This window comes from Podarcis melisellensis, assembly GCF_964234715.1.
Source record: "Podarcis melisellensis genome assembly, chromosome: 6".
In the NCBI taxonomy this organism is placed as follows: Eukaryota; Metazoa; Chordata; class Lepidosauria; order Squamata; family Lacertidae; genus Podarcis; species Podarcis melisellensis.
Window position 1 is genome coordinate 50,868,741 of NC_138538.1, and position 26,174 is coordinate 50,894,914.

The 26,174-nt window shown below is 42.7% G+C and overlaps 1 protein-coding gene across 4 annotated transcripts in view; it reads left to right on the forward strand.

The window, feature by feature from the left end:
- Positions 1-26,174, forward strand: part of ZSWIM5 (zinc finger SWIM-type containing 5) — a 110,769-nt gene that overhangs the window by 58,794 nt on the left and 25,801 nt on the right. For 3 of the 4 annotated variants that reach the window (XM_081915981.1, XM_081915982.1, XM_081915983.1), the window contains exon 2: positions 17,478-17,834. In XM_081915981.1, the coding sequence (XP_081772107.1) occupies positions 17,478-17,834 (357 nt within the window). Of the gene's footprint in view, positions 1-13,393; positions 13,419-17,477; positions 17,835-26,174 lie in introns of those variants that run through there. The other variant, XM_081915984.1, reaches the window with a different exon arrangement.

Here is a 26,174-nt window from a genome sequence, read left to right on the forward strand (position 1 = left end):
GGGGGGGGGTTGGGCGGTGAGGTAACGTTGGTAATTTTTACTGTGCCAGCTCCCGGATGGTGTAGCAGAAGGGCTCATGTCAGCCCTGTTCTGGGAAACAGTCTGACCTGAGATCCTGTAGATCCATAGCTGGCCAACTCCACCCCACCCCCATAATGCCCCAAGATCCTCTGTATGCTTTAGGCAGGTGCAGAGCTCAGGGGAGGAACTCCTCTACCAAATTTTGACCTCCTCAGGCAGCACAGCTCGGTGGATTAGATTGTGCTCTAATGCATAGAAACACATGCATATATACATATGTATGTTTGTTTTATGTAACACTGGATATCTGAAAAGCAAGTTCAGTTTCTGGTGGTATTTTATTATCACTTCAGACCAAAAAAAAAGAAAAGAAAATCTCCCTCCTAGCTTTACAACCCTCCTTTCCCTTCTGATCGCTGCTTCCCACCCCCTGAGGATTTGTATTATGGATTTCATGCAGGACAAGTACCACTTTTCTTCATTCTACATCTGCATCTTTTCTCCTTATAGCAATAGTCACCCTGATGATGGTATCATTATAGATGTTTGCACTGCACCAAAAACAAATGAAGGTGGCTGCAGCATAGTTGTGTATGGAATAGTAATGTTTCCTAACACAGTTTTAATCAGGAGTTTGAATTTTAGTGAGGCAGCCTGCATAATACCTCCACCTTAAGACTGGTGACAGATAGACTTCCATAGTTTGGATGCGTTGAGTCATCTTCCATTTATAATATGAAATTGTGCATTCTGCCGCATAAAGCTTTACAAATCAAGGTGGTTTTTAAATCTATTTTTATTAAAGATTTTCTTGGTGTACAAAAGTATGTGGAATGTCTCTCTTTTTTTTCAAGTAACATTTTTTACAGATCAGTTTCATTTGTTGAGACATTAGAAAGAAAAGGGGGGAAGATGTGGAGGGGGAAAGGTGAGTGTGGGTGGGGTGGGGTGACGATGTTTCTATTTTACTTAATATATGTGGGGTTTTGTGTCAGTGTCGCTTGAGCAGGTTCTTTGCTGTGTTCCTTTGGTGGTGAGAGAGGTTGGGGTTGGCGTAGGGTGTGGTTGTTTGTTTGTGATTGGCTGTGGTGATCTTTTTTTTTCATGTGTGAGTGGGGTGGGTGGGTGTTTTGGATCAGGTTAGCTATATTGATTTGTATGCTGTTAGTGGATTTTTGTCATTGTCTTGTTGGGCTGTGTATGTGATAAAGGGGAGCCATACCAGGGTGAAGGCATCTTCTTCTATTTGTCCCCGTGTCAGTTTCAGTTTATTGGTTAATTTTTCTAGTAAGGCTGTTTCCCATACTATTTGGTACCATTGGTCCATGCTTACTCCTGACAGGTCTCTCCAGTGTCTAGTTATGATGTTTCTGGCTGCTGATAGTAGGTGGGTTATGAGTTCTTTGTGGTGTAAATGGGCATTATTGTCTTGAAGGTGTTTAGTTAGGCCAATTCTAGGGTGATTTCTAATACTTGCTGACCAGAAAGGATCCTCCTACTGAGAGTGTATCATACAACATCATCTTTCCTTTTTTACTTTTGGATAAGGATTGAACAGTATAACATTGCTAATTCATTGTGTGTTAAAGTAGAATTAATGACTATCTCCTGTCTTGAAAGTTGACCAGTTTCTTTAAGAAAAGAACTAGTCATAGTGTGTCAGATCATGCTGCAGTCTGAATTACTTCAGTCTGGAGCAATTTTTCCCCATGACTCATACAACAGAATGGCCACTCTACACAGAACTGTGTATTGAATTGGGAAGAAAGGCACGCTTCTACCATTCTGACTGTAAGCACAAAAGAGTGATTTAAATGTGTTAAGAGGCAACTTGGGTTCTTTCTAATCCTGAACATGCATCCTTTCAGCTGTCTCAGATTGCTGTTTTGTATTGTATGAATACATTCTGAGCAGAGAGAAATGTGAATTTAAATCAAGAGCAGACATGATTTCCTCATGACAATGGATGTTTGTGTACCTAAAGAGAAGATGCTGGAGGTCTGGTTAAACCTCATCAGGACACAATGCCTTGAGGATTCAGCCCAGGAGCATACGTGGCACTACTGAATGTTGTCACTTGAGCCACACAAAAAGCACTACAGTGGTACCTTGGGTTAAGTACTTAATTCGTTCCGGAGGTCCGTTCTTAACCTGAAACTGTTCTTAACCTGAAACACCACTTTAGCTAATGGGGCCTCCTGCTGCTGCTGCACCTCCAGAGCACAATTTCTGTTCTCATCCTGAAGCAAAGATCTTAACCCGAGGTACTATTTCTGGGTTAGCGGAGTCTGTAACCTGAAGCATCTGTAACCTGGAGCGCCTGTAACCTGAACCGTATGTAACCTGAGGTGCCACTGTAATCACGACGACTCTGTCCATACATGAGATCAGAGAGGATGAAGGATTCCCTGGTGTGTGTGTGTGTGTGTTTTAAGGCAAGCTTGTATCTTGACAACTCTCCTTTCAGAAATTACATTTCCTCCCTGTGCCAAGCCTTTAAAATCCTTTGCCTAGGGAGGCTCACCTTATTTCTTGATGGCCTTCTGCTGCAGTGTAAAGACCTTTCTTTTGATTTTTAAGGAAGCTAGTTAAATGTCACATCCACAGCATACATTTAAAGTACATGGCTACTCACTGCAAACTGTAGCTTACCCATCCCATTGCTACAATTCCCAGCAAATTTAACAAGCTACAGTGCCCAAAATTCTTTGAACAGAGCCAAATGTGTTAAATGATTTTTTAAATGGATAGCATGGGTGTGACCTGAGTTTGCTCAGAGGCTGTGCTTGCTAGCCTGCTGATAAAGTCAGTTAGATGGGCAGATATGAGGCACAGGGTCTTTTTAGTATTGGCACCTAATGTGTGCCATTCCCTTCCAAGGGGCATGGCTCCCATAGGCTCCCATAGAGGGGCTCTGAATGGCCTTTAAAAGGGGTGATTGTGATTAAGAATGCTTCTGACTTTTTGGATTATAGATGCTGTATTGTGTTTTAAACTGCCTGTTAGTTTTAGCCATAGTTTAGCTGGTTTCCTTGGAATTTTTTGTAAACTGTTGTTTTCAAATTGTGGTGAATTATTGCATTTGTGGTTTTATGGTTTTAGATTTTCTTCAGGCTGGCTTCAGATGAGTTTTTGTCTTTAAAGGCAACCTAAAAATGTTTTGAATAAATAATTTAAAAAATGTAGCTGCTCTGTAGGAAGCCTTGGTGTTTGAATTATTTTGTAGAATTGTTGTATTTACGTTGCCTGTTAACAAAATTTGTCTGTTCTCTTTTTTGTATTGCTGTTTGCCATTATTGTTCTTTTTAAAGCTGCCTTGGGATTTGTTACTGGAAAGCTAAGATATAAACATTTTAAACAAACAAACAAGCCTCTGCTGGTTTTGGTCCTGCGATCAAGTTCTCCACAAAATAACTAGCACTGGCTGCCAGAGAAGCTGAAAGGTGGAACTCTTATTTAAAAAGAGGCCTGTTCCACAAAATGAAGCAAATGTTGTTGTTGTTTAGTTGTTTAGTCGTGTCCGACTCTTCGTGACCCCATGGACAGAAGCAAATGTTACTGTGTCCTTAAGAACTAGTTGGAAGTGAAAGGTAGTAAGAGACATGTGTACTTACCTAGTGGCAACTGTGTCAAATAGTTGCCTACTTCATATGTTAAGTTTAGAAGCAGGCAATGGGATGCAGCGGTCATCTTGCTTCAGGCTGAGGGAGCCGGCGTTTGTCCATAGACAGCTTTCTGGGTCATGTGGCCAGCATGACTAAATTGCTTCTGGTGCAGTGGGACATCGTGATGGAAGCCAGAGTGCACAGAAATGCTGCTTACCTTCCCACCACAGTGGTACCTATTTATTTACTTGTACTGGTATGCTTTCGAACTGCTAGGTTGAGAGAAGCTGAGACAGAGGAACCAGAGCTCACCGTGTTGTGCAGATTCGAAACACTGGCCTTTTGATCAGCAAGCCCAAGAGGCTCAGTGGTTTAGACCACAACGTTTATTCAATCATAATGGGCACATTATTCCTTCCCCATGAAGTACCTATTGGCCACCCATTGTTTGGGGTAATGGCAGATTTCAGACTTGCTCTGTGTGTGAATATATATTTTATATTGCATTTTGAGTGGTAACAATAACCTATAAAATGCCTCCTTCGTAGTTTCTTGAAAAGGGGAGTGAAGCATCCCCGGGCTGGACTATAGCGATTTTCACAAGAACAGTTGTAGGATTTTTTAAACAGCAGCATATTTACTTAATAGTGGTTTTTAATACTAGTTTTCCATTTACATGTCTAGCCATATGCATATCAGGACAAAACCCCTCATTTTACGCCTTACTAACCAAGCTGTCACCAAGAAGCTGTTCTGGCTAGAGGCAATCAATAAGCCTGTTCTGCTGCCTGGAGTCTGGATGTGCCCAAAGAGAACAAAAGGCCTGGAAAACTTACAGACGTGGTAGGGAGGCTGTCTCACGGAAAAGCAGGTCATCACTGAGATTGGGAATGCAGACAGCAAAGGACGTTTCCATGCACTGAAGTGTTTTTTTTTGGGGGGGGGGTTGGCGGGGAAGAACGCAAACCAGGAGACAGACAATGGGTACAAGGAGACTATGACCGATTAACAGGATTAAGCAGACATAACTCAATTTTTATTCAGGCAGGGATGCTGATGCTAGGCGGTACCTCCGCAGATCTTTGGAACAGCTCAAGGAGATCTGAAATGTTCTTGGCTCCCTGCAATAGCTGAAACAAAATAAACCGTTTAATTACTTTGGTGTATTTGCATACCATGTGTTGGACTGCAGTGTCAGCGGATATTATTTATGTAACTGGAAGATCTTGACTACTGGATGTACATCTGAAATCCCTCCTTCCCCATTAAGCTTGGTGTTTGAGAGACGCAAAAGGGTCCTAGTAAGAGTTTGGTGTGTGCTGATTTTATGAGTCAGGCTGCCAGGAGCTGTGTTTCAGCATTCAGCTTATTTGTATTTTATAAGGCAACTTGATAGTACAATGTGTATTGCATTGGGGGGGGGGGAACCTCTATGTTAACTATCATTTTAGAGTTGAAAATGTTAGTTAATGAATTGTGGATTTATTTTTAAAAACAAATTTAATAAAACAAGCTGCAGTTTAATACAATGAAATCAGAATATTCATTCTGACAGTTAACAAAAGATGACCACATCTATTAGCAAAACAGAAGAAACGGATCTGTTTCTCCTTAATACAGCATTGTCCATTTTCCCAGGTCAAGGCTGCAGCCAGAGGTGGAGCTAGCTGCTCTGGCACCCGGAGCGGCACACATGCTGTGCACCCGGGGGCTACGCCCGTGACGAGCATCCCAGCGGCAGGGCAGCGATGTCACCCCCCCCAGGGATGACACCTGGGGCAGACCACACCCACCACACCCTCCTTGCTCCACCACTGGGTGCATCTTGGATATGAGCTGTTACTTCAGCAGTGAAGCAGCTCAGGAGCTTATAGAGGAGCTGGAGGCTCTAACCTTTCTGGGCTCTCAGGCCCTGATCCAAGCAGGTGCTTCCATTCATTTCCCCCTTAGGCCAAGTAGCCTCACATACAGCTACCTTAGCACTATGGTGGCACCTGTGATGTTCCTGTTTGGCTTGCCACCCCCACTTCTTCTCTGACCCCGAGAAAGATGGGGCGGGGGGGGTGTTACGAGAGCAGGCCAGGAACTCAGGCTGCTGGTGTGGGGATCTCTAATCCTGGGGCAGGAATGCCCCGCTCCAGTGGTTCCTCAGCGTGGAGGACCCTGAGGGGGCTCTTAGGTTTGAGGTGTGGTGGGGCTGAACTCTTACGACCATCAGTCAGTTTATTAATCAATTTTTGCCATTTCCAAAGCTTTTCCTTTTGCTGGAAGAGACAAAAGCGAGCTGATGTTGTAGTTCACAAGCAACTTGCTATAGTCAACTATGCTGACTCTGCTGATGAACACGCGTGTTGATGATATGCAAATTTCAGAACAAACTCGCCTCATTCTAAAACTGGTCTACTACAGATAGATATATAGATATACCTGACACTGCTAGTGAAGCCAGACTATTTGGGATTGATTAATGCCAAGGTTTCATTTCCATTTCCATTTCCAATTTTATTTTGAGCAACCTTGCATGTAGTGCCTACTAATTCAGGCATGCATGGGCAGATTAAAAATCCATTTGTCTAAGGAATGACAGCCTAGTAGTGGATGTGTTGACTAATGCCTTGGGTCCTGACTGGGGAAAAAGGAGACACCCTAGGCCTGTTTAAAAGAACATGTGTTAATAAATTCTGTATTTCTAATAATTTGAATCAGATGGGCATGGGGAATTGGGAGAGTTTGATTTGCACCAAGCAAATAGGAGAAAGTTTTATTTTTTGGCTTTGAAATAAGCAAATGTTCCAAATCCTGTATGGATAGTAGTTGCAAACAGTGGAAAATTGAGTTAATACCAGGGCATCTGTGTAAGTGAATGCTTGAAACGAGCAAGCTGCATTGTTCTTTAACTCTACTAATGCTGGAACAGATGGGAAGCGAAGGCCACTTCACGCATTAGCTGGCGCAGATAAAGAGCAAAGCAAAGAAGGGCCCTTGTGGGTGATTAGAGGTTAACAGGAATAGAAACCAGCAGACTGACTCTTGATTTGCAGGAGGTGTTCTGGGAAAGGAGCAGATGGCAAAGAGAACGTCCCTGCAGCTTATTCAGCTGCTCAGAGAAGTTTATGACGACCTCTAATACAAACAAGCCTACTTAGAGCCTCTCATTTTAAAGCAGTTGCCTGCATTTCTCTCCACCAGGATCACAACAGTTCACCTTAACCTGCAGACATGGGTGTTTGCTCCTCCCTTTGGCTCATCTGTATGTTTCTGTGCAGGCTGCATGGTTGTGTTCTGATGCTTTTCTGGCAAAGCTACAGTTTCATTTTTGCTTAGATTCCTGGTTATTAGGCTTTGCTCACAAGCCAGATGCTTTGTTTATTGTGGCCTTATTCATTAAGGCAGAATTCAGGATTGTGTGTTGCTAATAAATAATAAGGAGGGGGAGCAGGAAAGAAAATGTGCAAAGTTAATGAAGTCCTTCTATTTCTGCTATGTCAGCATTCTTCCTGCAGAAAAGCATCCTCCTCTCGCCAAAGGGAGGGACCCACACAATAAGGTCTTCCTTGGATGCTGCTGCTCAGCATACACCATCCATTAGTCATAGAAAGAAGTTGCTTTTTGCAAGAAAACATGTATATTGATAGCAGCCATATTCTTTTTTAAAATAGCGATCACAGTAATCACTCTGTGTGTGTGTGTGTGTGTGTGTGTGTGTGTGTATACAAAAGAGAAATTACAATAAAATATGTTTACTTTCCCATCTGTGGGTTTTTTATTTGTTTTGGTGGGGTATGAGGTAGGGGGACGACAAAGGGTGGTACATTTTGCTGGAAAGATTAGGTTTTCTTTCTCCATTGTGTGTGGCAACACCTGCCCAGGGAGTCTCTGTGAATCAAAAGAGCAGCAAGCAAAGTGGGTTTAATTGCACACATCTTCAGTGGAGTCTTTCTTGCACTTATAGCACAAAAGGCCATCACTGAGCTGCTTTCAATTGAGCCTGAGAAGACAGGACTGAGAAGAACTCTCCACTATTCTCACAGGCAAGCAAATCACTTTGCTGGAGCATTGTCATGTGGAAATGAGTTCATGAGCCCATCTTCTTTCCAAATGCAAGGTCAGGGATAGAGCAATTGTCAGTTTCAGCTGGCTGGAGCAATTGATCTATTTGCTAGAAAGTGTTTGCTTACCTCCATTCCCTACTGCGCCAGCAAACAGATAGCTTTGAATGTGGGTTTGTTTGTGTGTGTACATATTACACCCTATATTGACAGTCCTGAGTTCACAACTAGCAATTAAAAATTTCTTAGCTTTGAAATGTGACGATTGGTGTGGCATATGTAACTGACAGTGTGACAACTGTTAGTTGGTGCTGGATAAAACTTCTTCTTAGGAAAACAACAAATGTTTTGTTTCCCAAGCTAGGTTTAAGGTGCTGGTTTTAACCTTCAAAGCCCTATACGGCCTAGGACCCTCGTACCTACGGGACCGCCTCTCCTGGTATGCCCCACAGAGGAACCTACGGTCTTCAAATAAAAACATCCTGAAAGTCCCAGGCCACAGAGAGTTTAGGCTGGCCTCAACTAGAGCCAGGGCTTTCTCGGCTGCGGCTCCAATCTGGTGGAACGCTCTGTCACAAGAGACTAGGGCCCTGTGGGACCTGACATCTTTCCGCAGGGCCTGCAAGACAGAGCTGTTCCACCAGGCCTTTGGTTAGGGCACAGCCTGACTCCCTCCTCTGGCAACCTGCTCAGAATTTTGCTTAACGGTTGCCACCAATTTGATTTTAATTAATTTTTATAACGAAATGTTTTTAAAATGTTGGATTATTTGATTGTTTGATTATTTGATTGTTGTTAGCCGCCCTGAGCCCGGCTTTGGCCGGGGAGGGCGGGATATAAATATTTTATTATTATTATTATTATTATTATTATTATTATTATTATTATTACTTTCCTTGAGGTGTGGGGTCCACCTGTGCATGTGTGTGTTCTGAAGAGATAGAATCTGGTATCGTTTTCCTCTACTCTTCCAATGAGGGATTCTGAAATCATAGCACGATCTTGGCCTGGGTAATCCTGTTTTGTGACTTCTACTGGGAACTTGTGCACATCTGCCCAGCCCTGTCAGTTGCTGCCTTATCTGTTTGCTCCTTTTCAACATATTTGAATTTATTCAAATATTGTATTTTAGTGTTTTGTTGGAAGCCGCCCAGAGTGGCGGCTTCCAGCCAGATGGGTGGGGTATAAATAATAAATTATTATTATTATTATTTGCTTGCCTAAGGGATAAGACATTGGGTATGTTTTTCATCTTGAAAAACATCGTCTCCACCACAGGCAAGCCATTCTCCAACTAGTTCATGATGCCCCATGATTGGCCTTCACTTTGGCCTTTGAAAGGGTGATGTGTTTAAGGTGAGGGAAATGTTTATGAAAAGACAAGTGGTTCAGGAAGAGCCATGTGATCTTAGCCATTCATCACCATTGCATATCCTTGGTCTCAGGCAACTCTATAATCGGACAGCAGGCTGCTATGCAGCAGACAACACAGTTGAAATTGGGGTAGTCTGATTAGATGTGGGTGTTTCAGAACTGAAGGCTGAATATGCTTAGTAAGATATTGTGCTATCGAAGAGTGATGGAGAGAAGCAGAAAGCTGACTGGCTACTGAGCAGCTGCACCTTGCTGGCAGTGTGCAAAGATGTACTGTATTAGCAATGTCTCCTGGGAACAAAATGTATTCAGCACTTCTCCCTTGTTACAGAAAAACACTAATCCTGTGAGCAGCAAGCAGTTTCTATGACCACCACTCTTTTTGAAGTTTATATCCTTGCTTCTTCACCAAAGTTCCCAAAGTTTAATGCTCATACAGAATTATTTCAAGTGTTCAAAGTTATTTACATGCATTATTTCAGGGATTTTTATTAGAACCCTGTTAAATAAGCCTGTACTATCCTCACATCGGGATGCGGGAGGCGCTGTGGGTTAAACCACAGAGCCTAGGACTTGCCAATCAGAAGGTCGGCGGTTTGAATCCCTGCGACAGGGTGAGCTCCCGTTGCTCGGTCCCTGCTCCTGCCAACCTAGCAGTTTGAAAGCACGTCAAAGTGCAAGTAGATAAATAGGTACCGCTCCGGCGGGAAGGTAAAAACGGCATTTCCTTGAGCTGCTCTGGTTCACCAGAAGTGGTTTGTCATGCTGGCCACGTGACCCGGAAACTGTACACTGGCTCCTCAGCCAATAAAGCGAGATGAGTGCCGCAAACCCTGAGTCGGTCACGACTGGACCTAATGGTCAGGGGTCCCTTTACCTTTTTATCCCCACATCAAAGATGGCTGAAAGAACAGTGGCTTGCTTGAGACTAGGACTAGGTAATGAGTTTGTGATTCAGGTGGGCTTTGAATGAGGGAACTCTTTGCCATCACACTTCCTCACTTCTCAAATAAGAAAATGATATGTGAGAGCTATGTTAAATAGATTTGGTTGCAGAAATGTGCCCTGATCATAGATTTTGGAATTACTCTATAAGTACTAGACTTGGTGGATATTGAAATATTTTGTGACAGTGGAAACATTGCAGAAGGACTTAGGGAGCAATTCCCAGCTATGGTCAGCTCCCAAGTCATATCATTGGAGTAGCTGCTTGAAGGTTTTGCAGAAATCATGTGAAAATGTTCAAATTCTGGAGCAACTGTAATCTACAACAGGGGGAAAATTTTAGGTAATAATTGCAAAAGGCACAGGGTTCTCAGGATTGCTGCTTCAGCTATTCTAGTTCACCAGTTGTGAAGATTAATGAATTATTTAGGGAAAATAGTAAAATATACTTATGTGTGAATGAAAGGATGAGGATCTTGTTTGCTGTGTAGGCACATGCTTTGGAAAATTATTATAGATTAAAAGGTCTCTGTCAGAAAAGCCAGTGATATAGTGGTCAGAGTGCATATTGTTGATTGTAAACAAGGCTTCTTAGATCAAATTATTCCATCCAAGTTTCTATGTTAAACCACTTCTCATATGAGCACCCAGTTCAACTAGTACACTTCAGAACTAAGTCAACTGTTCCACTTTGAGCCCAGAGTGTTATTTCCAGGGACGAAGCTTGGTTCCTGTGTTTGAGATAGGATTACTACGAAACAGGAATGAAGGAGAATCAGTGCAATTGCTTGGCCGTTTTATTTCCTAGGTATGACCTGAATCACATTCTGGTAAAGCTGAATTACGACTCATGCACCAGCAGTTTAGGTTACATAAAAGAGGGTTAGACAAATCTATGGAGGAGAAAACTGTCAGTGGCCACTGGAAATGATGGCTGTGAAGCACCTCCAGGATTGGAGGCAGCATGCCTCTGAATAGCAGTCAATAACAGTAGGATAGGGTTTCTCTCCCTGCTTTTCAGGTTCCCACAGGCCATCTAGTTGGCCGCTGTCAGAACTGGGCTGGATAGGCCTTTGAGCTGATTCGTCTTATGTTTTCCTTGAATTGATTTAAAGTCCTCTAAGTCGGTGGCCATCACCACATACTGTGGTAGCAAATTCCATAGTTTAACTATGTGCTATGTGAAGAACTACTTCCTTTATTCTGTCCTTTTTAAAATGAAAAATGACCTAAGCACTGATACCTTTCCTCAGAGGGGAATTGCTCCACCCTTCTGATGATTTTGGATTCCCTTATGGGCATCCCTTCCAGTTCTGCAGTAATCTTTTTGAGAGGTGGCAACAGCACTGGACACTGCCCATACCAAGCTTTGTATAAAGTCATTACAATACTGGCAGCCAAGAATAGGACTATAGAATAGAATAGAAAATAAAGTAAATGTGCCAAGAAATTATTTGTTGTTCAGCAGGTTGTGTATTTGTGTGTTATTTATTTGGACTATAGCCTGCTTCCTTCTAAAGGTTCAGTACAGGTATACTCATAAACGTGTGAAAATAACCATTTTTAATGAAATGAATGAAGCCTAGTATATATTAGAACACTGCTTCTGTATTGGGTTACTCTTTGCCACTAAAAGCTGTCTCAAGGAAAAGGTCCTGCACTGCTTGTGGAAGATGTCAATCAGTTGCTAAGCAACCACTGAGCACTTCCTGCCCTGCTCTATGCTATATGAGTGGTGCATCAAAAACAATGAAGGTGCAGCATGCTGAAGCAGAGAGTTAGCACAGAACTACTTGCTTTCCCAAAGCTGAAAAGTTGTTTGTTATTTATATAGCACCATCACAAAGCATACAATAACACAAATAAGAGACTGACGATGCCCTAAGGTGCTTAAAATCTAAATTTAAAACATTAGGGGGGAAGGAGTGTGGGAGAACTTGGAATGCAGTCCAAGCAATGTGAAGTTATTCCTTCTCCACCAAAAAAAGTTCAAATGGTAATTTCCTCCACGTAAATAACTAAAGGAAAGAGTTTTGTGGAACTGAACCCAGGTTGAAGTTCAACATGTTATCCACTACAGTGGTACCTTGGGTTAAGAACTTAATTCGTTCTGGAGGTCCGTTCTTAACCTGAAACTGTTCTTAACCTGAGGTACCACTTTAGCTAATGGGGCCTCCCGCTGCTGCCGCACTGCCACCACCGCACGATTTCTGTTCTCATCCTGAAGCAAAGTTCTTAACCCGAGGTACTATTTCTGGGTTAGCGGAGTCTGTAATCTGAAGCGTCTGTAACCTGAGGCGTCTCTAACCCGAGGTACCACTGCACATCACACCTAGTTCTCATTGCTTCAGTAATTTTCTGTATCTCTCTGTAGTGAATGAGTGTGTGCTATTTCTCTTCCAATAGACTTGTCTCACCCTGCCATGAGATTCCCACTTCCAGGGTGGCAGCCTGACTCTTCTTATGAGATGTTGTCCTGTACAGTAAGAGTTTGCTTCCCAGTATTGTACTGGTGTTTACTAGTGCTTACTGTTAGCTTTCAAGGGCAAGCTTAGTGTGGCTAGCCAGCCAGCCAGCCAAAGACATTCCAAGTGCTGATGTAAAGACTCCAAATAAAACGACTACTCAAACTTGTTTTTTTCCAGAACAGTGTTTAATCTCTGGCTAAGCTTTTGATAAATATTTTGCATATGTTTTTTCCCTAGTTAATCTTTAATAGATGTGCTGTCATGACAGCTAGAAATTAAACTGACACTTGATTTAAAGCTAAACACTAGATAAACTTGGCAGACTCCAGATATATTTATGGCTTATTTGATACAAATATGTAGGATGTGAGCTGAGTCCTCTTTCCCTTAGACTGTTTTCAGCTATCATCAAAATTGGACCAGGATAGAAATTTTGGCTAAATGCAATATGACTCTAGGGTTGTTTCTTGATACCTGAAAGCAAATGATAAAAATTGTGCTGTTCAGTTGGCTTCTGGGTCTACCTTACTAATTCTTCAGAGATTGAGTATGCAGATCAGAAAGTCACATTTGGGCAAATACAGATGACCACAGGGGATGGAGGGGGGCTGGAAATGTGCAGCAGGCTTGTACACTTTCTCTTACACATTTTCTTCCCCTTGCATGTTTATTCTATCCCCCATTTCTGGATTGCTGACACTATAGTTTGCAATGACATACAAAACCAAGCAAACAATGGTTAGCATTAATATCTAAACTTTGAACTGGAAGCTAGTGCTAACCATAGTTGCCTGATTCCGACGTTGTGGCAAACCATGGTTTCAACAAACTGGAAATGGAAGCACATGACAGTAGAGGAAGAGAGAAGCACACAAAGCTGTAATAAATTCTCAAGAGCACAGTTCTATGCAGATGTCCTGAAAAATAAATCTGGCTGAGTTCAGCTATGCTTTCAGGTAAGTGTTCATAGGAATTGTATCCTAAACCATGGGGGATCATCTGAACTAAGCCATAGTGTTTATCATACAGTGTACAGAATTAGATTTTCCAGCATGTAACAGGCCTTATAGTACTCATAGACCGTAATCCTAATAGAGCAGTAATTGTTCTCGCTGTGGTGAAGAATTCTGTATATGGGTGAAATAGAGGGTTTGCTAAGTTGAAGTAATATTAATGTGATCATGAACTGATTAATTCAGGCAAAGCAGAAATTAAATGTTCCCATTAGTCTAAGGCACCATCTGCCGTATACTTTTAAAGCAGTATTACATCATATTAAACAAAGAATCATAGAAACTAGTTTGTTAAGGATGCTGAGAATTGTTAGGAGATCCAGATTAGATTTACAATGGCTGCTTACCTGCTAGCTGCGGGGAGGCGGCAATTGTGGTCCAATGCAGCCTACAGTTGTGGGCACCCCTCTAGCTTTGGTACAGCTGGGAGATGACATCACTTCCTCCTTTACTGGCCACACTGTCTGCTGGGGCTCGCCTGTGGTGGCAGCCTTTCATGGGTGAGCTTGGGGACATGGCTTTGGGAGTATACCAGAGAGGAGATGTCTCCATGGTTTCCCTCCAGTCTGCTTCTTGGGCGTCCCAACAATATCTTGCTTCTTGGGAGTCCCAACAATATCTGGATGGCACCAGTTCACTGGGTGATCTTAGACAAGTGGTCATCTCTCAGCCTAACCCACCTCATAATGCTGTGGTGAGCATAAGAAGGGTGACACTGTATGTCACCTGGATCTCCTCGGAGGGAAGGCAAATAATACACAAATAGATGTTTACAGAGCAGTTTGCATAGGAGGTTTATATCACTTACTGTTTCTTGCTTTCAGTGCAAGTGAATGTGGTGAATGTTTATTGGAACCCTATTGGTTCAGAGTGGGAGAGAGTAATGGGTAAATGAGACACTTGTATCCTTGCACAGATAGGGTGATTCAGAAGCACTGTGGTTCTAAGTTTGAAATGTGCATCCTCAGCTTTCCTTTCACTACAGCAGTATTTTTGGTGGCTCATGGAACTGCATTTATTTCTGGTGCAGTTGTGAGTGCAGAATACCGTTTTACGGTAAGAGAGAGAGAGGCAGGCTGGAGAATAAGTCCGTTTGCATAGATGTGGGGAAGGTTCTTCCTTGAGCAAACAGGGTTCCTTTGGGTTTGTTACCCTTCTTGACAGACAATCCTTATGCTCAGGGTGCAAAACACGTAGCAAAACAATTGGGATACCCAAATACTTTTGCGCACTTTTGCTCTTTGTTCCTGCTTGCTTTGATGAAATCACAGAGCATAATAATAACCGAGAGAGAGAGAGAGAGAGAAGAGAGAGAGAGAGAGAGAGAGAGAGAGAGAGAGAGAGAGAGGAAGGTTGGGGGCTGTGGATTATAGCTTTTCATATTCTTGGAAGCAATTTATATAGAGCCATAATTGCCCTCGGCACACCGTGTCAGTGTGTGGTGGTACAGGAGGAAGTAGCTCCCGCTGTTCCATATAAATAATTGTACACAGCCTGAGAGTTGCCTCAGATTTATTTTAAACTAATTATATGAGGAGAGTGGATATGTTTATCAGACAAGTTTTGAATGGTCAGTGTTGGGGGGGGCATATTTCTGGCCTTTAGATCAGTCCAAGTAATACAGCCCTTTATGGTCGTTTACAAGGCCAATTTTTAAAATCCAGTTCTTAAAGTGAAAGAAACCTCTCAATACTTAATCAGATCTGGATGTGGGTTTTGGCACCGCTTGAAAGAGAATAACAGCATATAGATGGTTTTGATGCTGTTGATTAAAAACCTCTGGTAGAATTTGTTTCAGAAACCTTATAAGGGTTGGCAAACACACAAGGGATTCATGCAGTTAACGTGGTTTAATCATTTTTCTCTTCTTTTGCTATCTTTCAGTTTCCTCTAGTGTGAGTTTGTGTTTGAAATACATTCCTAGAAACTTTCCAGCGGTTTAAGCAATAAAAGAGCATCAGGGGGGGGGGGGAAATGATACTGTGGTTGAAGCTGTCTATTAAGAATCTGGACACATGGATTTCCTATAAAACCATTTGATCAGTCCTATTTTGATTTTAGGAAAAGCAGCTGATCTTTTAGCTTACTATTTTCATCATTAGCCAAAGATATGCAATGAGAACTACTGTTTTGTGCCGGTGCACATTTTAGAAACTGTTTTTGATTATTTATTATTTATTGCATTTATATCATACTTTTTCTTCAAGAAGTTCAAGGTGGTATATATAGTTCTCCACCTCCTCATTTAAACCCCACAACAACCCTGTGAGGTAGGGTAGGCTGAGAGGCTGTGACTGACCTAAGGTTGCCCAGTGAGCTTCATGGATTACCACACTCTGGCTTTCAATGGGGCTTTGTTGTTGATGTTGTTGTTTGGAAGATATTACCCCGTTTTGTGGATTTTCCACTGACCATCTCAGTTAGAAGGGGATATCAAAGATATCCCAACCTCCTGTTGACATAGGAAATCTGCTAGCAAAGCTTCCCTAACAGCTGGTAATCCAGCCTCTGAATGGTGGCAATTCAGCCAGGAGTAAAGTACGATGGCTCTTCCTTACTGATTTTCTGCAGGTAAGGTAACAACTGAAGACTTTTAAGAGCTCAGTGAATATTGTTCTTGCTCTTGCTTGCCTTGACAAATAAAGCTAGTTATTGAAAAGGAAGAAGTTAAAGATTGTCACATGGTACTGAATCCAATTTCCTTATGATGTAGATCACAACCACTGTTGCCCTGTGTTAAAAGCCTAGTGTGACCCACTTTTAGGGTCTTAGAGTGCACCCAGAAATTGGGTTGTGCTTTCAAGTAAAATAAATGAAGGAATTGAAACATTTTCTAGAGTGTTGTTCCTATTGATTGAGGTCTTGAAATGGGAGACTTTAAAAATGTAAATATTTTAATGCAGTGTGATATTACTTTTGTATTTGTTAAAATGCATTTGTTCCCTTTCCTACCCGCTGTTGCATCATGGCAAAATAAAGAATTAATGTTTTTATTCATTTACTTTGAACTATAAAGAATTGGTGAGACTTGTTTCTACTCTTTGGTAGTTTCATGGAATTTTCCTAGCTGACTCAGAAGAAGAGTGCTCTTTCCCATTTTCTAATCCATTTGAGATATGTTTGGAGGTTGAGGCAATTGAATTCAGCATTTTTGTATCATAGGAATGAATGTAAGCTACTAAACAGTTGTACAATATTGTCTATTGCCAATATTGTGCAGAATTCTGCTCTAGGTTTTGCATCCTACTTTTTAGTGAAGCATTGCTCATTTTTTATTCCTTAAAGCGAAGAAATACAGATTGATGTTTAATAGACACATGTTGAAATTTTATTCAAAAGCAATTAATGTCCTTTCAAACCAGATTTGGTATCATGTGTTGTATCTTGCATGAGTATCTGGTGTTCAGCTGATTTTGAAAAGCTTGCATTTGCCAAGATATACTACATCATGTTTTCTGGCAGAGAAAATGAGCAAGATCCAGCATGATATTAAAATCACTCTTCCATCAGATGAAGAAGGAAACTTCAGGTTGCAGCCAACCCCTCCTCATTTGGGCAGTATAAATAACATCAAGCAATGGAGTGTGAGAGATGCTTTGCAGGATTCATCCTTGCCCTTTAGCTACTCCCGGAACTAATAATAAAATAGCTCCTCCAAGTTTGGTTGTGGCTTAAGAGTTTTAAGACAATCTGGAATTAGTTTTATGCCAGCCCAGCTATTTCAAAAGCAAATTCAATCTTTTACATATGGTTGGGTACTGCTATTAGTTCAGTTTGGGATTATTCTGAGCTGGTCAAAGAGTGCAGAACTTTTCTGTTCAGCTGAAACATCTTCATGCAGAATAGTGAGTCTCAAATATATGCTCATTTTGGAGTGAAGGAAATGTAATTTGTTGCTGTGGCACATTGTTGTTAGCATTTATACAATCTGAGCAGGCTAGCGGGCTATTATGATAACACTCCTTTGCAAAGCTAAACATCCTTCTCTTGTTCTCCTTCCAGGATTCCACCTGAGTGGCACAGTAACAGAACCTGCCACTGCAGCAGAAGCAGAAATGACCTACAAGGTAGCCATCAGCTTTGACCGGTGCAAAATAACTTCTGTGACGTGTGGTTGCGGGAACAAGGACATTTTTTATTGTGCACATGTAGTGGCACTCTCACTGTACAGAATTCGCAAGCCTGATCAGGTCAAACTCCGTCTTCCTATCTCAGAGACTCTTTTCCAAATGAACAGAGACCAGCTCCAAAAGTTTGTTCAGTATTTGATCACAGCCCACCACACTGAAGTGCTCCCGACAGCCCAGAAATTGGCTGATGAAATCTTGTCCTCCAACTCTGAAATCAATCAAGTGCATGGTAAGTCTGCCTATTGAAAATCGCCTTTGATAAATTCCCATAGCAGCATGTAACCCAACCAACAGTTAACTCTTGCTCAGTGGTAAGCAAGTGTAGCTGAGATGTTAAATACAATACTTGTTAATGTTCCAGTACAAAATGCCATCAGTGATTTTTCCCTTACTCATGAGGGAAGAACTGGTGATTAGAGGCAAACTGGTAGTTTGCAGTGTGCTTTGTACTCCCCACTGAGAAATGGGTATTGAAGCAATTATTGATTGAGAGTTGACACTGAAATCACGGCCTGAGCAGATCATGGAGGCCTGGATCTCCTCGCCTCTCATTGCTTTCTGTCTGGTCTGTTTAAGTCACTTACATAATACATTTCCACAGCTTGCCAGTTAAACATTCATCCTCACTATAACTCTGCTTGTGTGATGAGATGGAGGAATTAAGATGTGGAGGTGAATTAATGTCCATCAAATACTTTGAAGATGAAAAATTATGTAGGAGACACACACACACACACACACACACACAGAGAGAGAGAGAGAGAGAGAGAGAGAGAGAGAGAGATGAATCAGTAGTTATAAAATGGGCCTGGATATTTGAGAGTAACATACTTACAATTCTGATACATCAGTGCTAGCTTGCTGGAGGTGGGAAGAAGTGTGCAATGGCTGCTTTTTAAAATAAAATAAAATACCCAATTGCTTGTTAGGGCAAGTATTAAAAAGGATAAGGAAACTTTTATTCTTGAAGACGTGGGGTACCTGGGATGTGCATAGGCAAGTAGTTATTTTCAGTTTTCCCTTTCATGCTTAGGAACTCACTGCTGCGCTTTGCAATAAGGAAATATTAGTTTTCTGTTTTTGTGGTTGGCTGATTTCTGAAAGTCTTCAGATTTTCTCATTTTCCTCGATGTGTCAGACATGGTGCACCTTTCCATTCTCTGCTTGTGGCACACTGTAATCTGGATGACAATGTATTGTTTAATGCATATAGTCCTGTCCCATTAAGAACATAGGAAGAGCCCCGCTGGATCACATCCAAGGCATAGTAGTTTGTCCGGCTCCCTCTCCCCCCCCCCCCCCAATAGTTGCCAGTCAGATGCCTATGGGAATCCCACAAGCAGGACTTGAGTGTTGCAGAGTCACTTAAATACAGTCAGCATTTAACTTGTGCACATTCAGCCTTACAAGCTGAAAGGGGGTGGGTGTCTAGAAAAAGACTTTGGGAATCCCACCTGCCATTGAACCCAACATGTTTTGACTATACGCAATTTAGGCTTTAGGTGTGATCCCCAGAATGTAACTCCTTGTGTAAGTTGTGAGCTTACTGTAGTGCAGTCTTAGTCCAGAAAGAAAACGAATTGATAACACTGTATGCGATGAACTGAACAAAAACAGTACATAATATGAAGAGAAATAAACAGGGATTTTGGGTTTCTGAACAATTCAGGCCAAGTCCATACTAGGAACATATACAGCAAGTACACAGTGGAAAACTCCCTTAGGACTACACAGGCAACCAGAGCACAAGTTACCTTTGAAAGGATCATGCCATTCTGACTGGTTGTTAGGCAACAACAACATCTTCTTGGTTAGCTGTATTTCTAGTGTTGTGATACTCTTGTGCTATATACTGTATAGTGACTAGGGCTATGCTCTTGAAGGTGATAGCGCATGTACCTATCAGCTCAGGAGCATGTGAAAAAGAAAAAACTTACTGTAGATTCCGGCGCATTAGGCAACTGGGTGTATTAGACGACCCCCAAATTGGCAGCTGCAATTTGGGGGTTCGTCTTACAAGCCCAGTCTTATACGCTGGGCAGCAGCAGCGGGCGGCAGGCTCTGCGCCGCCCGGCTTCGGAGCCACAGCAGCAGGTGACGGACTCAGCTCTGCACCGGGCGGCTTTCTCTCAGCGCAGAGCCAACCGCCCACCGCCCATACCCGGTGTATAAGACGACCCCCGACTTTTTAACCTCTTTCCCGGGATTACCGTAAATAGTCGTCTTATACGCAGGAATCTATGGTAACCCCTGTATCTATAATAGGTGTCAATTCCTACTATAGGGTTGTATGGGGTGTTATGGGAGGGGTAGTATCTCTGATAGGGGGACACGTCATGCTCCTTCTGGAGTAATTTGTCCACCTTTGGTTCCCACCCTCCACTCAGCTCCTAGAAGCTGTCAGCATGCGACAGCAGCCATACTCCAGGAACAGCTTCAACTGGCTGCCTAAACCAGGTGAGGGTGGCCAATGGGTCTTAAACCCTTGGTGAGTTAGGGAAAGGGAAAGGAGCTAGGAGAAGGAAAACTCTGATCCTAAACCTTTGCTGCCTTGCAGCTATACTCATTTGTGAGAAAGGTTTCGGGAGTAAACCCCAAGGAACAATCTGTACCCGCAGACTTGAGGGACAACCCTACACAAATTCGTAGTGGAGTCCTTAAGATGGTTGGATGGCATCTTGTAAACCTCCTTCTGGCAACTCCTGCAGCCAAGCTGGTGCCAAACATAATGCTCTGCTTTCCTTTGGACCACATTAGCAAAGTAAGAGTTGTCTGGGGAGCCCAGGATCTCCAGACACACTGCCCAGGCTTGTGCCCTGGGAAGGTCACTTCGGTGGTGCTAACAAAGTGGCTTGACTTTACCCCCAGAGGTGCACTCCATTGTCTCTCGAGACAGATGGATACCAACATGTCAATCCCTGGTCTCAAGTATCCTTCCTCAGGGTTTAGATCAATGCATCTTTACAGTGTGTGATCCTGCAGTGGGGCAGACAGTCCAGGATTCAAAGGGTGTTGATAACTTTCGGATCCATAGCCACTGTGGTTTAAAAATCTGGTGCCTGAGCATATTAGCGTGTGGGGATTTGTCAGCTGCCTGAGTGCTAGCAGAAGGCACCCAGAGGCTTTTCGACTGTGATACTCAAAAACTAGGAAACAATGTTGTTTCTATTTGTAGATATTTTGCAGTGAGGAGGAGTGACTAAAAAAAACCCCCTCAGTTTAGATCTAACTAATTATTTTGAGATGACAAAACAGCTCATATTCACAGCATCTTCTCTGAAACATGTTTTGCTTTCTAACTGCCAAATGCAGAGCCCCTGTATCCTTGATCCTAGTTGATGACACACAAAACATGCTTCCCAGGGTAGGATTAAAGATCCCTCATGCCTTGGCATTGATTAGGAAGAAACAAATCCTAAATCAATGGACTTCTCCTTTGCATACCATCATTCAGACATGGCCCAGAGAACTTGAGATGTATCACCTGTCCCCTGAGCTGACTTGTATGGTTAATGGCTCAAACTTCAGGAGCATCTCCTGCCAAGTCCAGTATGTCTTATTAGCTTAATCAGCAATGTAAACATGGATACACTGGCTAACTGGAATTCCATCATGAGAGCACACTGGGGAATGTGAAGTATGGAAAATATACAAACATTGAATGAAAGGATCCTTGGGTTAAGGATGCTTGCTGTCAAATACCCAATGGGAGCAATTCTGCTGGCAGGAATTAAACCTCATACAGCTGCCTGCCAGTTTCCCTCTGCACTCTGACCATGTACAGATTTCTTATTTGTAGATGTTTTAAGTTATGTGTGCACTTTCCTTGGTCAGTTCAGATTCCCAGGCATGTAGAGTTCCCTGGATTCTGATCCTTGACTCCAGCTGACCCTGTGTACCTCCACTTGTGATGTTGGACAAGGTCTTCAGGGATGCATGTTTGGTCCTGTTTGCAGTGTTGGTGCCACATCAGTTCAGATGTAAGAGGGACAAAAAGTGAGTTGGAGATGTAGCCTTTGTTACTTAGGCTTGTTCTAGTTTGGAAATGAACTGATTTATTTACTGATTTATTTTATGCTTTTCCATTCCGGGAACTTGTAACACATCCATTTCCCTATATTCTGTATCTGACATTGTTGCAGGCTGAAAATGGTTCTGATGGTATAAGGTGCATCCTGTGGTTGACCTATGGGCCTGCTGTTATCAGCAATAGGTTTTGTTTGCCACATATTGTACCTGCTTCACCCTCCCAATCATTGATGGATTCATTCTATGGTATACCTTCCTGCTCTCACCAATGTGTTTCTCGTTTCCCTGTAGGCATCACCTGCTGCAAGAGCTCTGTCTGAAGGATTTCATTCATCATTATCGCCCCTCCCCTTTATGGTACACTACCCCACCACCACCACTCAAACTAACACCCTAGGTGACCCCCCACCACCTTCCCTTATGTCATGTGGTGGGACAGTGTGAAAACCATGTTCAAGGGGTACTCCCCTATGAGGAGAGAGGAAGGGACTTTATGTGAGAACGGCTGCTCCAGGGCAGGAAAAGCAGAGGTGATACGCGTGGGAAGAGGCGAAATGTTTGGTGTTGCTCTTTGAATCTTTTAAATGTCTCCAGCCATGCTTCCCCTGCTTTCTCTGCTCCATTCCTGTCACGTGGCTTTAGGTTTAAACCATCCCTTACCATGTGCATCCATTGGAGAGCTGCCATTAAGGAGGAAGAGGGTCAGGTAAGGGCCATATTAGGTAGAAAGCGTGAGCTCACAAGGAAGTCGTATGAATTTCTCAGGAGCTCCCCAGCAGAAGCACTTGAGGTACTGACTTAAGAGTTCTGTGGCCATCGTTAGTCAAGCTAATCAGTGTTTAAATATTCATCTCAAGTCTGTGATTTGGCTAGCCACTTGCCACTTGCCAGAACTGGACTTTCTTAAATGCGGTACCTGATTTAGCAAAGTTCTACTTTCAGTGATTACTTTTACCTTACAGTAATCCTTAATCAAATGTTAGTAAGGTCTATATCTGCCCCAATACACCAGCATCTAGTATAAATGCAACCTGTTTGAGGTGAAGCTTGCCTGACATGTCTAGTTGTAAATGCTCTGCAGTGAGTTTGGAGCATCTTTTCATATGGGACAGAAAGGGAAATGCTTGTATTTATCCTAGAGCTTGTTTACACAGTAGGATAGAATCTCTTAATAAGATTTTTTAATATATTGAATGCACAAACTCAGCTTTGGTTCCTCTATTACTGCTTTGGAGATCCATGCAGGTTGCCAGACTGAGTATATCAGGTTTTCTGTGCATCTCCTCTTTACAATTCTTATGCTGTGCAGGTACTGACCATGGCAATGTTTATGTGGCAGATTGCTGCAAAAAAAGTGATAGAACATACCAAGGTGAGGAGAACACCTCACATTATTCCAGGCACCTCACTTTTAAGTCACTTCAACCTTGTGAGTTCTGTGCGCAAGGCTGAGGCTGAAAAAAAATCATTGTGTAAACAGCCCCCAGGAGAATGTCTGCAAAGCTGATCTGAGACCAGATTTTGAAGGTAGCAATGTTGCTGCTGTATGAGTGACAGTTTAAGGGGTCTCAAGGCCTTCTCTTTGTTCAATCCTCAATCAGTTTAGAGCTAAGATGAGACAATTGCCCATTGTCTTCCACGTGTTACCGTGTGCCATTGGTTGGCTTAACAGCATGTTAATATTGGCAAAAGGAATATGACAGTACATCTTATTAATATTTGAGCATGTTGCAAATTCTGTTGTTTAGTCTGAAATGTGTATCCGTTTTTCCAGTGTAATTTATAGCACATTATTTTCATCTGTGTCATGTGTGATGGAGCCTCCTATTAAAGCATTCTTTTATGAATCTCTGATAAGCAAATTCACTGATTGGTAATTAGATTCACCCCCTGCCTTAATTGCAGTTTAATTAATATCAGGCTCAAAATATAAAAGTGAAAATGAAACTAAATCTATATTCAATAATTTAAGCTGCATCCTGGCTCTTCATTGCCTTGGTTCCCTGAGCAACATCTTGGCTCCTCTAGGGCTTGAAAATGCCAGCTGCCACTGAGCCCATGCAGGAGTGGCAGGACAGGGCTGCTTACTGGGACAGGGAACGGCAGCAAGGAAGTTGGGGCTGTGCAGCCGAACCAATGGAAGCACTCGATTGGCTCTGCCCGTGCTCCTGCACAGCTCCAACCTCACCACTGCTCTGCCCCAGTAGGTGCCAGTAGCACCTGTGTCAGGAAAGTGGCTTTGTTGCACCACCTAGGCTGCTCCTTGGCCCATAAAAGGGTGTGGCAGAGTAAGAATGGAGCTCCTGCAGGACATTGTTAGTCTCCCACCCATCATCTGGACTAGGATCAGGGCAGATTTCTTAACATGTGATTTCTGAATGGGGGTAAACCTTTACTGACAAGACCAAGCACAATTCTAGTGGACTAGAGTCACTAGAGTGAACTGGAAGTGCAGTGGCTATTTCCTTTCCTTCTGCTGCCCATGCCTTGCTGTTCCAGCAATGACCCCTTTACTCACTGAAGTGTAGTAATAAGCATGAGGCAAGTGGGTTAAAGTTCAACAGAGCATGCTCCAGGCACCATGATTTTTCATTGTCACGGTTTTTCACCCAGCTTTTTCTGTGCACAGAGACAGTCTGGTGTAGGGAACTTGGGGTTTTTTTGTTATCTAATGTCAAGCATCCAGATGCAGAGATGCTGATAATTTCTACAAAGTAGAAGCATTGTTCAGCTCTTCACAAAGCTGCCTTTGAAGCATTTCAAAGGTTTGAAAATAGAATCTATTTTTTTCCTGGCTTGTGCAAATTGACTGCAACACGACAATGCAGAATGCTTTCTAATTTCACGGGAGTGCTCTACAACAGAGTGCTTCATAAATATTGCTTTGTCCTCTCCAAGTGCAAGCTACTCCCCCCCACCCCCGTAGCTTCAAAGGGAGGAAGGAAAGCTGGTAAACTCTGCATCTCTCAGTTTTAAGCTCAACTTCTTCTGACTCTACAAGAATTTCCTTTCAGTCTTGTGGCATCCTCTGCATTTAATTGTGCAAGGCACATCAACTGGGCTACCAGCTGCTCTTGCAAACCAATTGCATGCCTTGCAGCATTCCTGAATATAAGCATGAAGAGTAAAAGACACTGAATGTGCGAGGGTGGGGAGGAACTAATCAGAACTATATTGAGAAACTTAAAACGGGAAGACATGAGGCTCTGAGAAAGGAAAACTGAAGCCTGTTCTTTAGGGCATGATTATTCTTTCTTAATAAAACACTCCAGATGAGCCATTAAAGAGTCTGGCTCCTGTTCCTTGGAGTGAGCGTTACATAGGAGGAGAGTTACCTGCAAAACAAAATCTTACCAGTCTCCAGATGCTCCAGAGATGTGAAACCTCTTAAACAGTAGCTAAAGCAAGATGATTCTCCTAAGTCAGTGCAAGACAAGTCACCCATTAAGTACAATTCTAGGGTCTGGTAGTCTCAGTGATTCGTCCCTGAATGCACTCAGAACTATGCAAGCAGGCGTGCGTGCGCGCACTCACTCTCTCTCTCTCTCTCTCTCACACACACACACACACTGGTCACACGCATGCATGGGGCCTCAGACTTTCCAGAAGTAGGAGGCTTTGCCTGGCAAACCAGAAATTTGTCTGTTGTTTCCTTCTGTTCTTTCCTGCTGCTGGATGAAGGGGGGAATAGAATTTCCCATCTAACACCAAGTAGCTGAGCCATGAACATTCTTACCATATACCATAGATATTCAGGAAGCAGCTTGTTTTTTAACACCAGTTTAGGCAAAAGAAGATTAAGCCCCACCCCACTGAATTGCATTTTTTCATTTGATGGTTGGTTGTCGCAAAGGTACTTTAGAAGCTTGCTGTTGCCTAAAGTGGTATAAAGGCATCTGTGTCTACTTACATCACTTGGGGTTGACTTGCACTCTAGTCAGCCTGGATATTGGTTTAGTGCCCTATGCGTCAAACTGTCAGCCAGCCTGGTGATGCCTGTCTGTTAAGCCACCATTAGCCACAGCCATATGTGTACCAAAGGTAGTAATTTTGTTCATTCTGGGGAAAAGGTAATCCAAAAGTGATTGAATAATGTGGCCCTGCAATCATTGCCCTTACAGTGCTTTTCTGTCTTAGTTTGTGATCCTGGAACTGCTTCACATAGCTCCCAATTGAGCCTTCCTAGAAGTTGAAGGCCCAGTCCATTAGCTAGGATTAAATTATTCCTTGGATATTGCATGTCTTCTGCATGGACATCTCCTAACCTTCTTTCAAGCTCACTAGATTCCCTGGACCCAGCAGCTGATGGTTGCTTGTACAGTATGTGTTCATTGCCTGGAACAGAGAATTGCACTGTTTTAGAAACATGGTTTCTCTCTGCTGATATGTACACAAGAAAAGCTGGGCACGGATCAGCACCAGAAGATGGACAAATATGGAGTGTATGTCATCCAGACTGTTCGCTGAGTCTAGGGGATCACTACATGGCAGATGTGGGTCTTCAGCCTAAAGTAGTATGTTTTAAAGCTCTTGGGAGCTC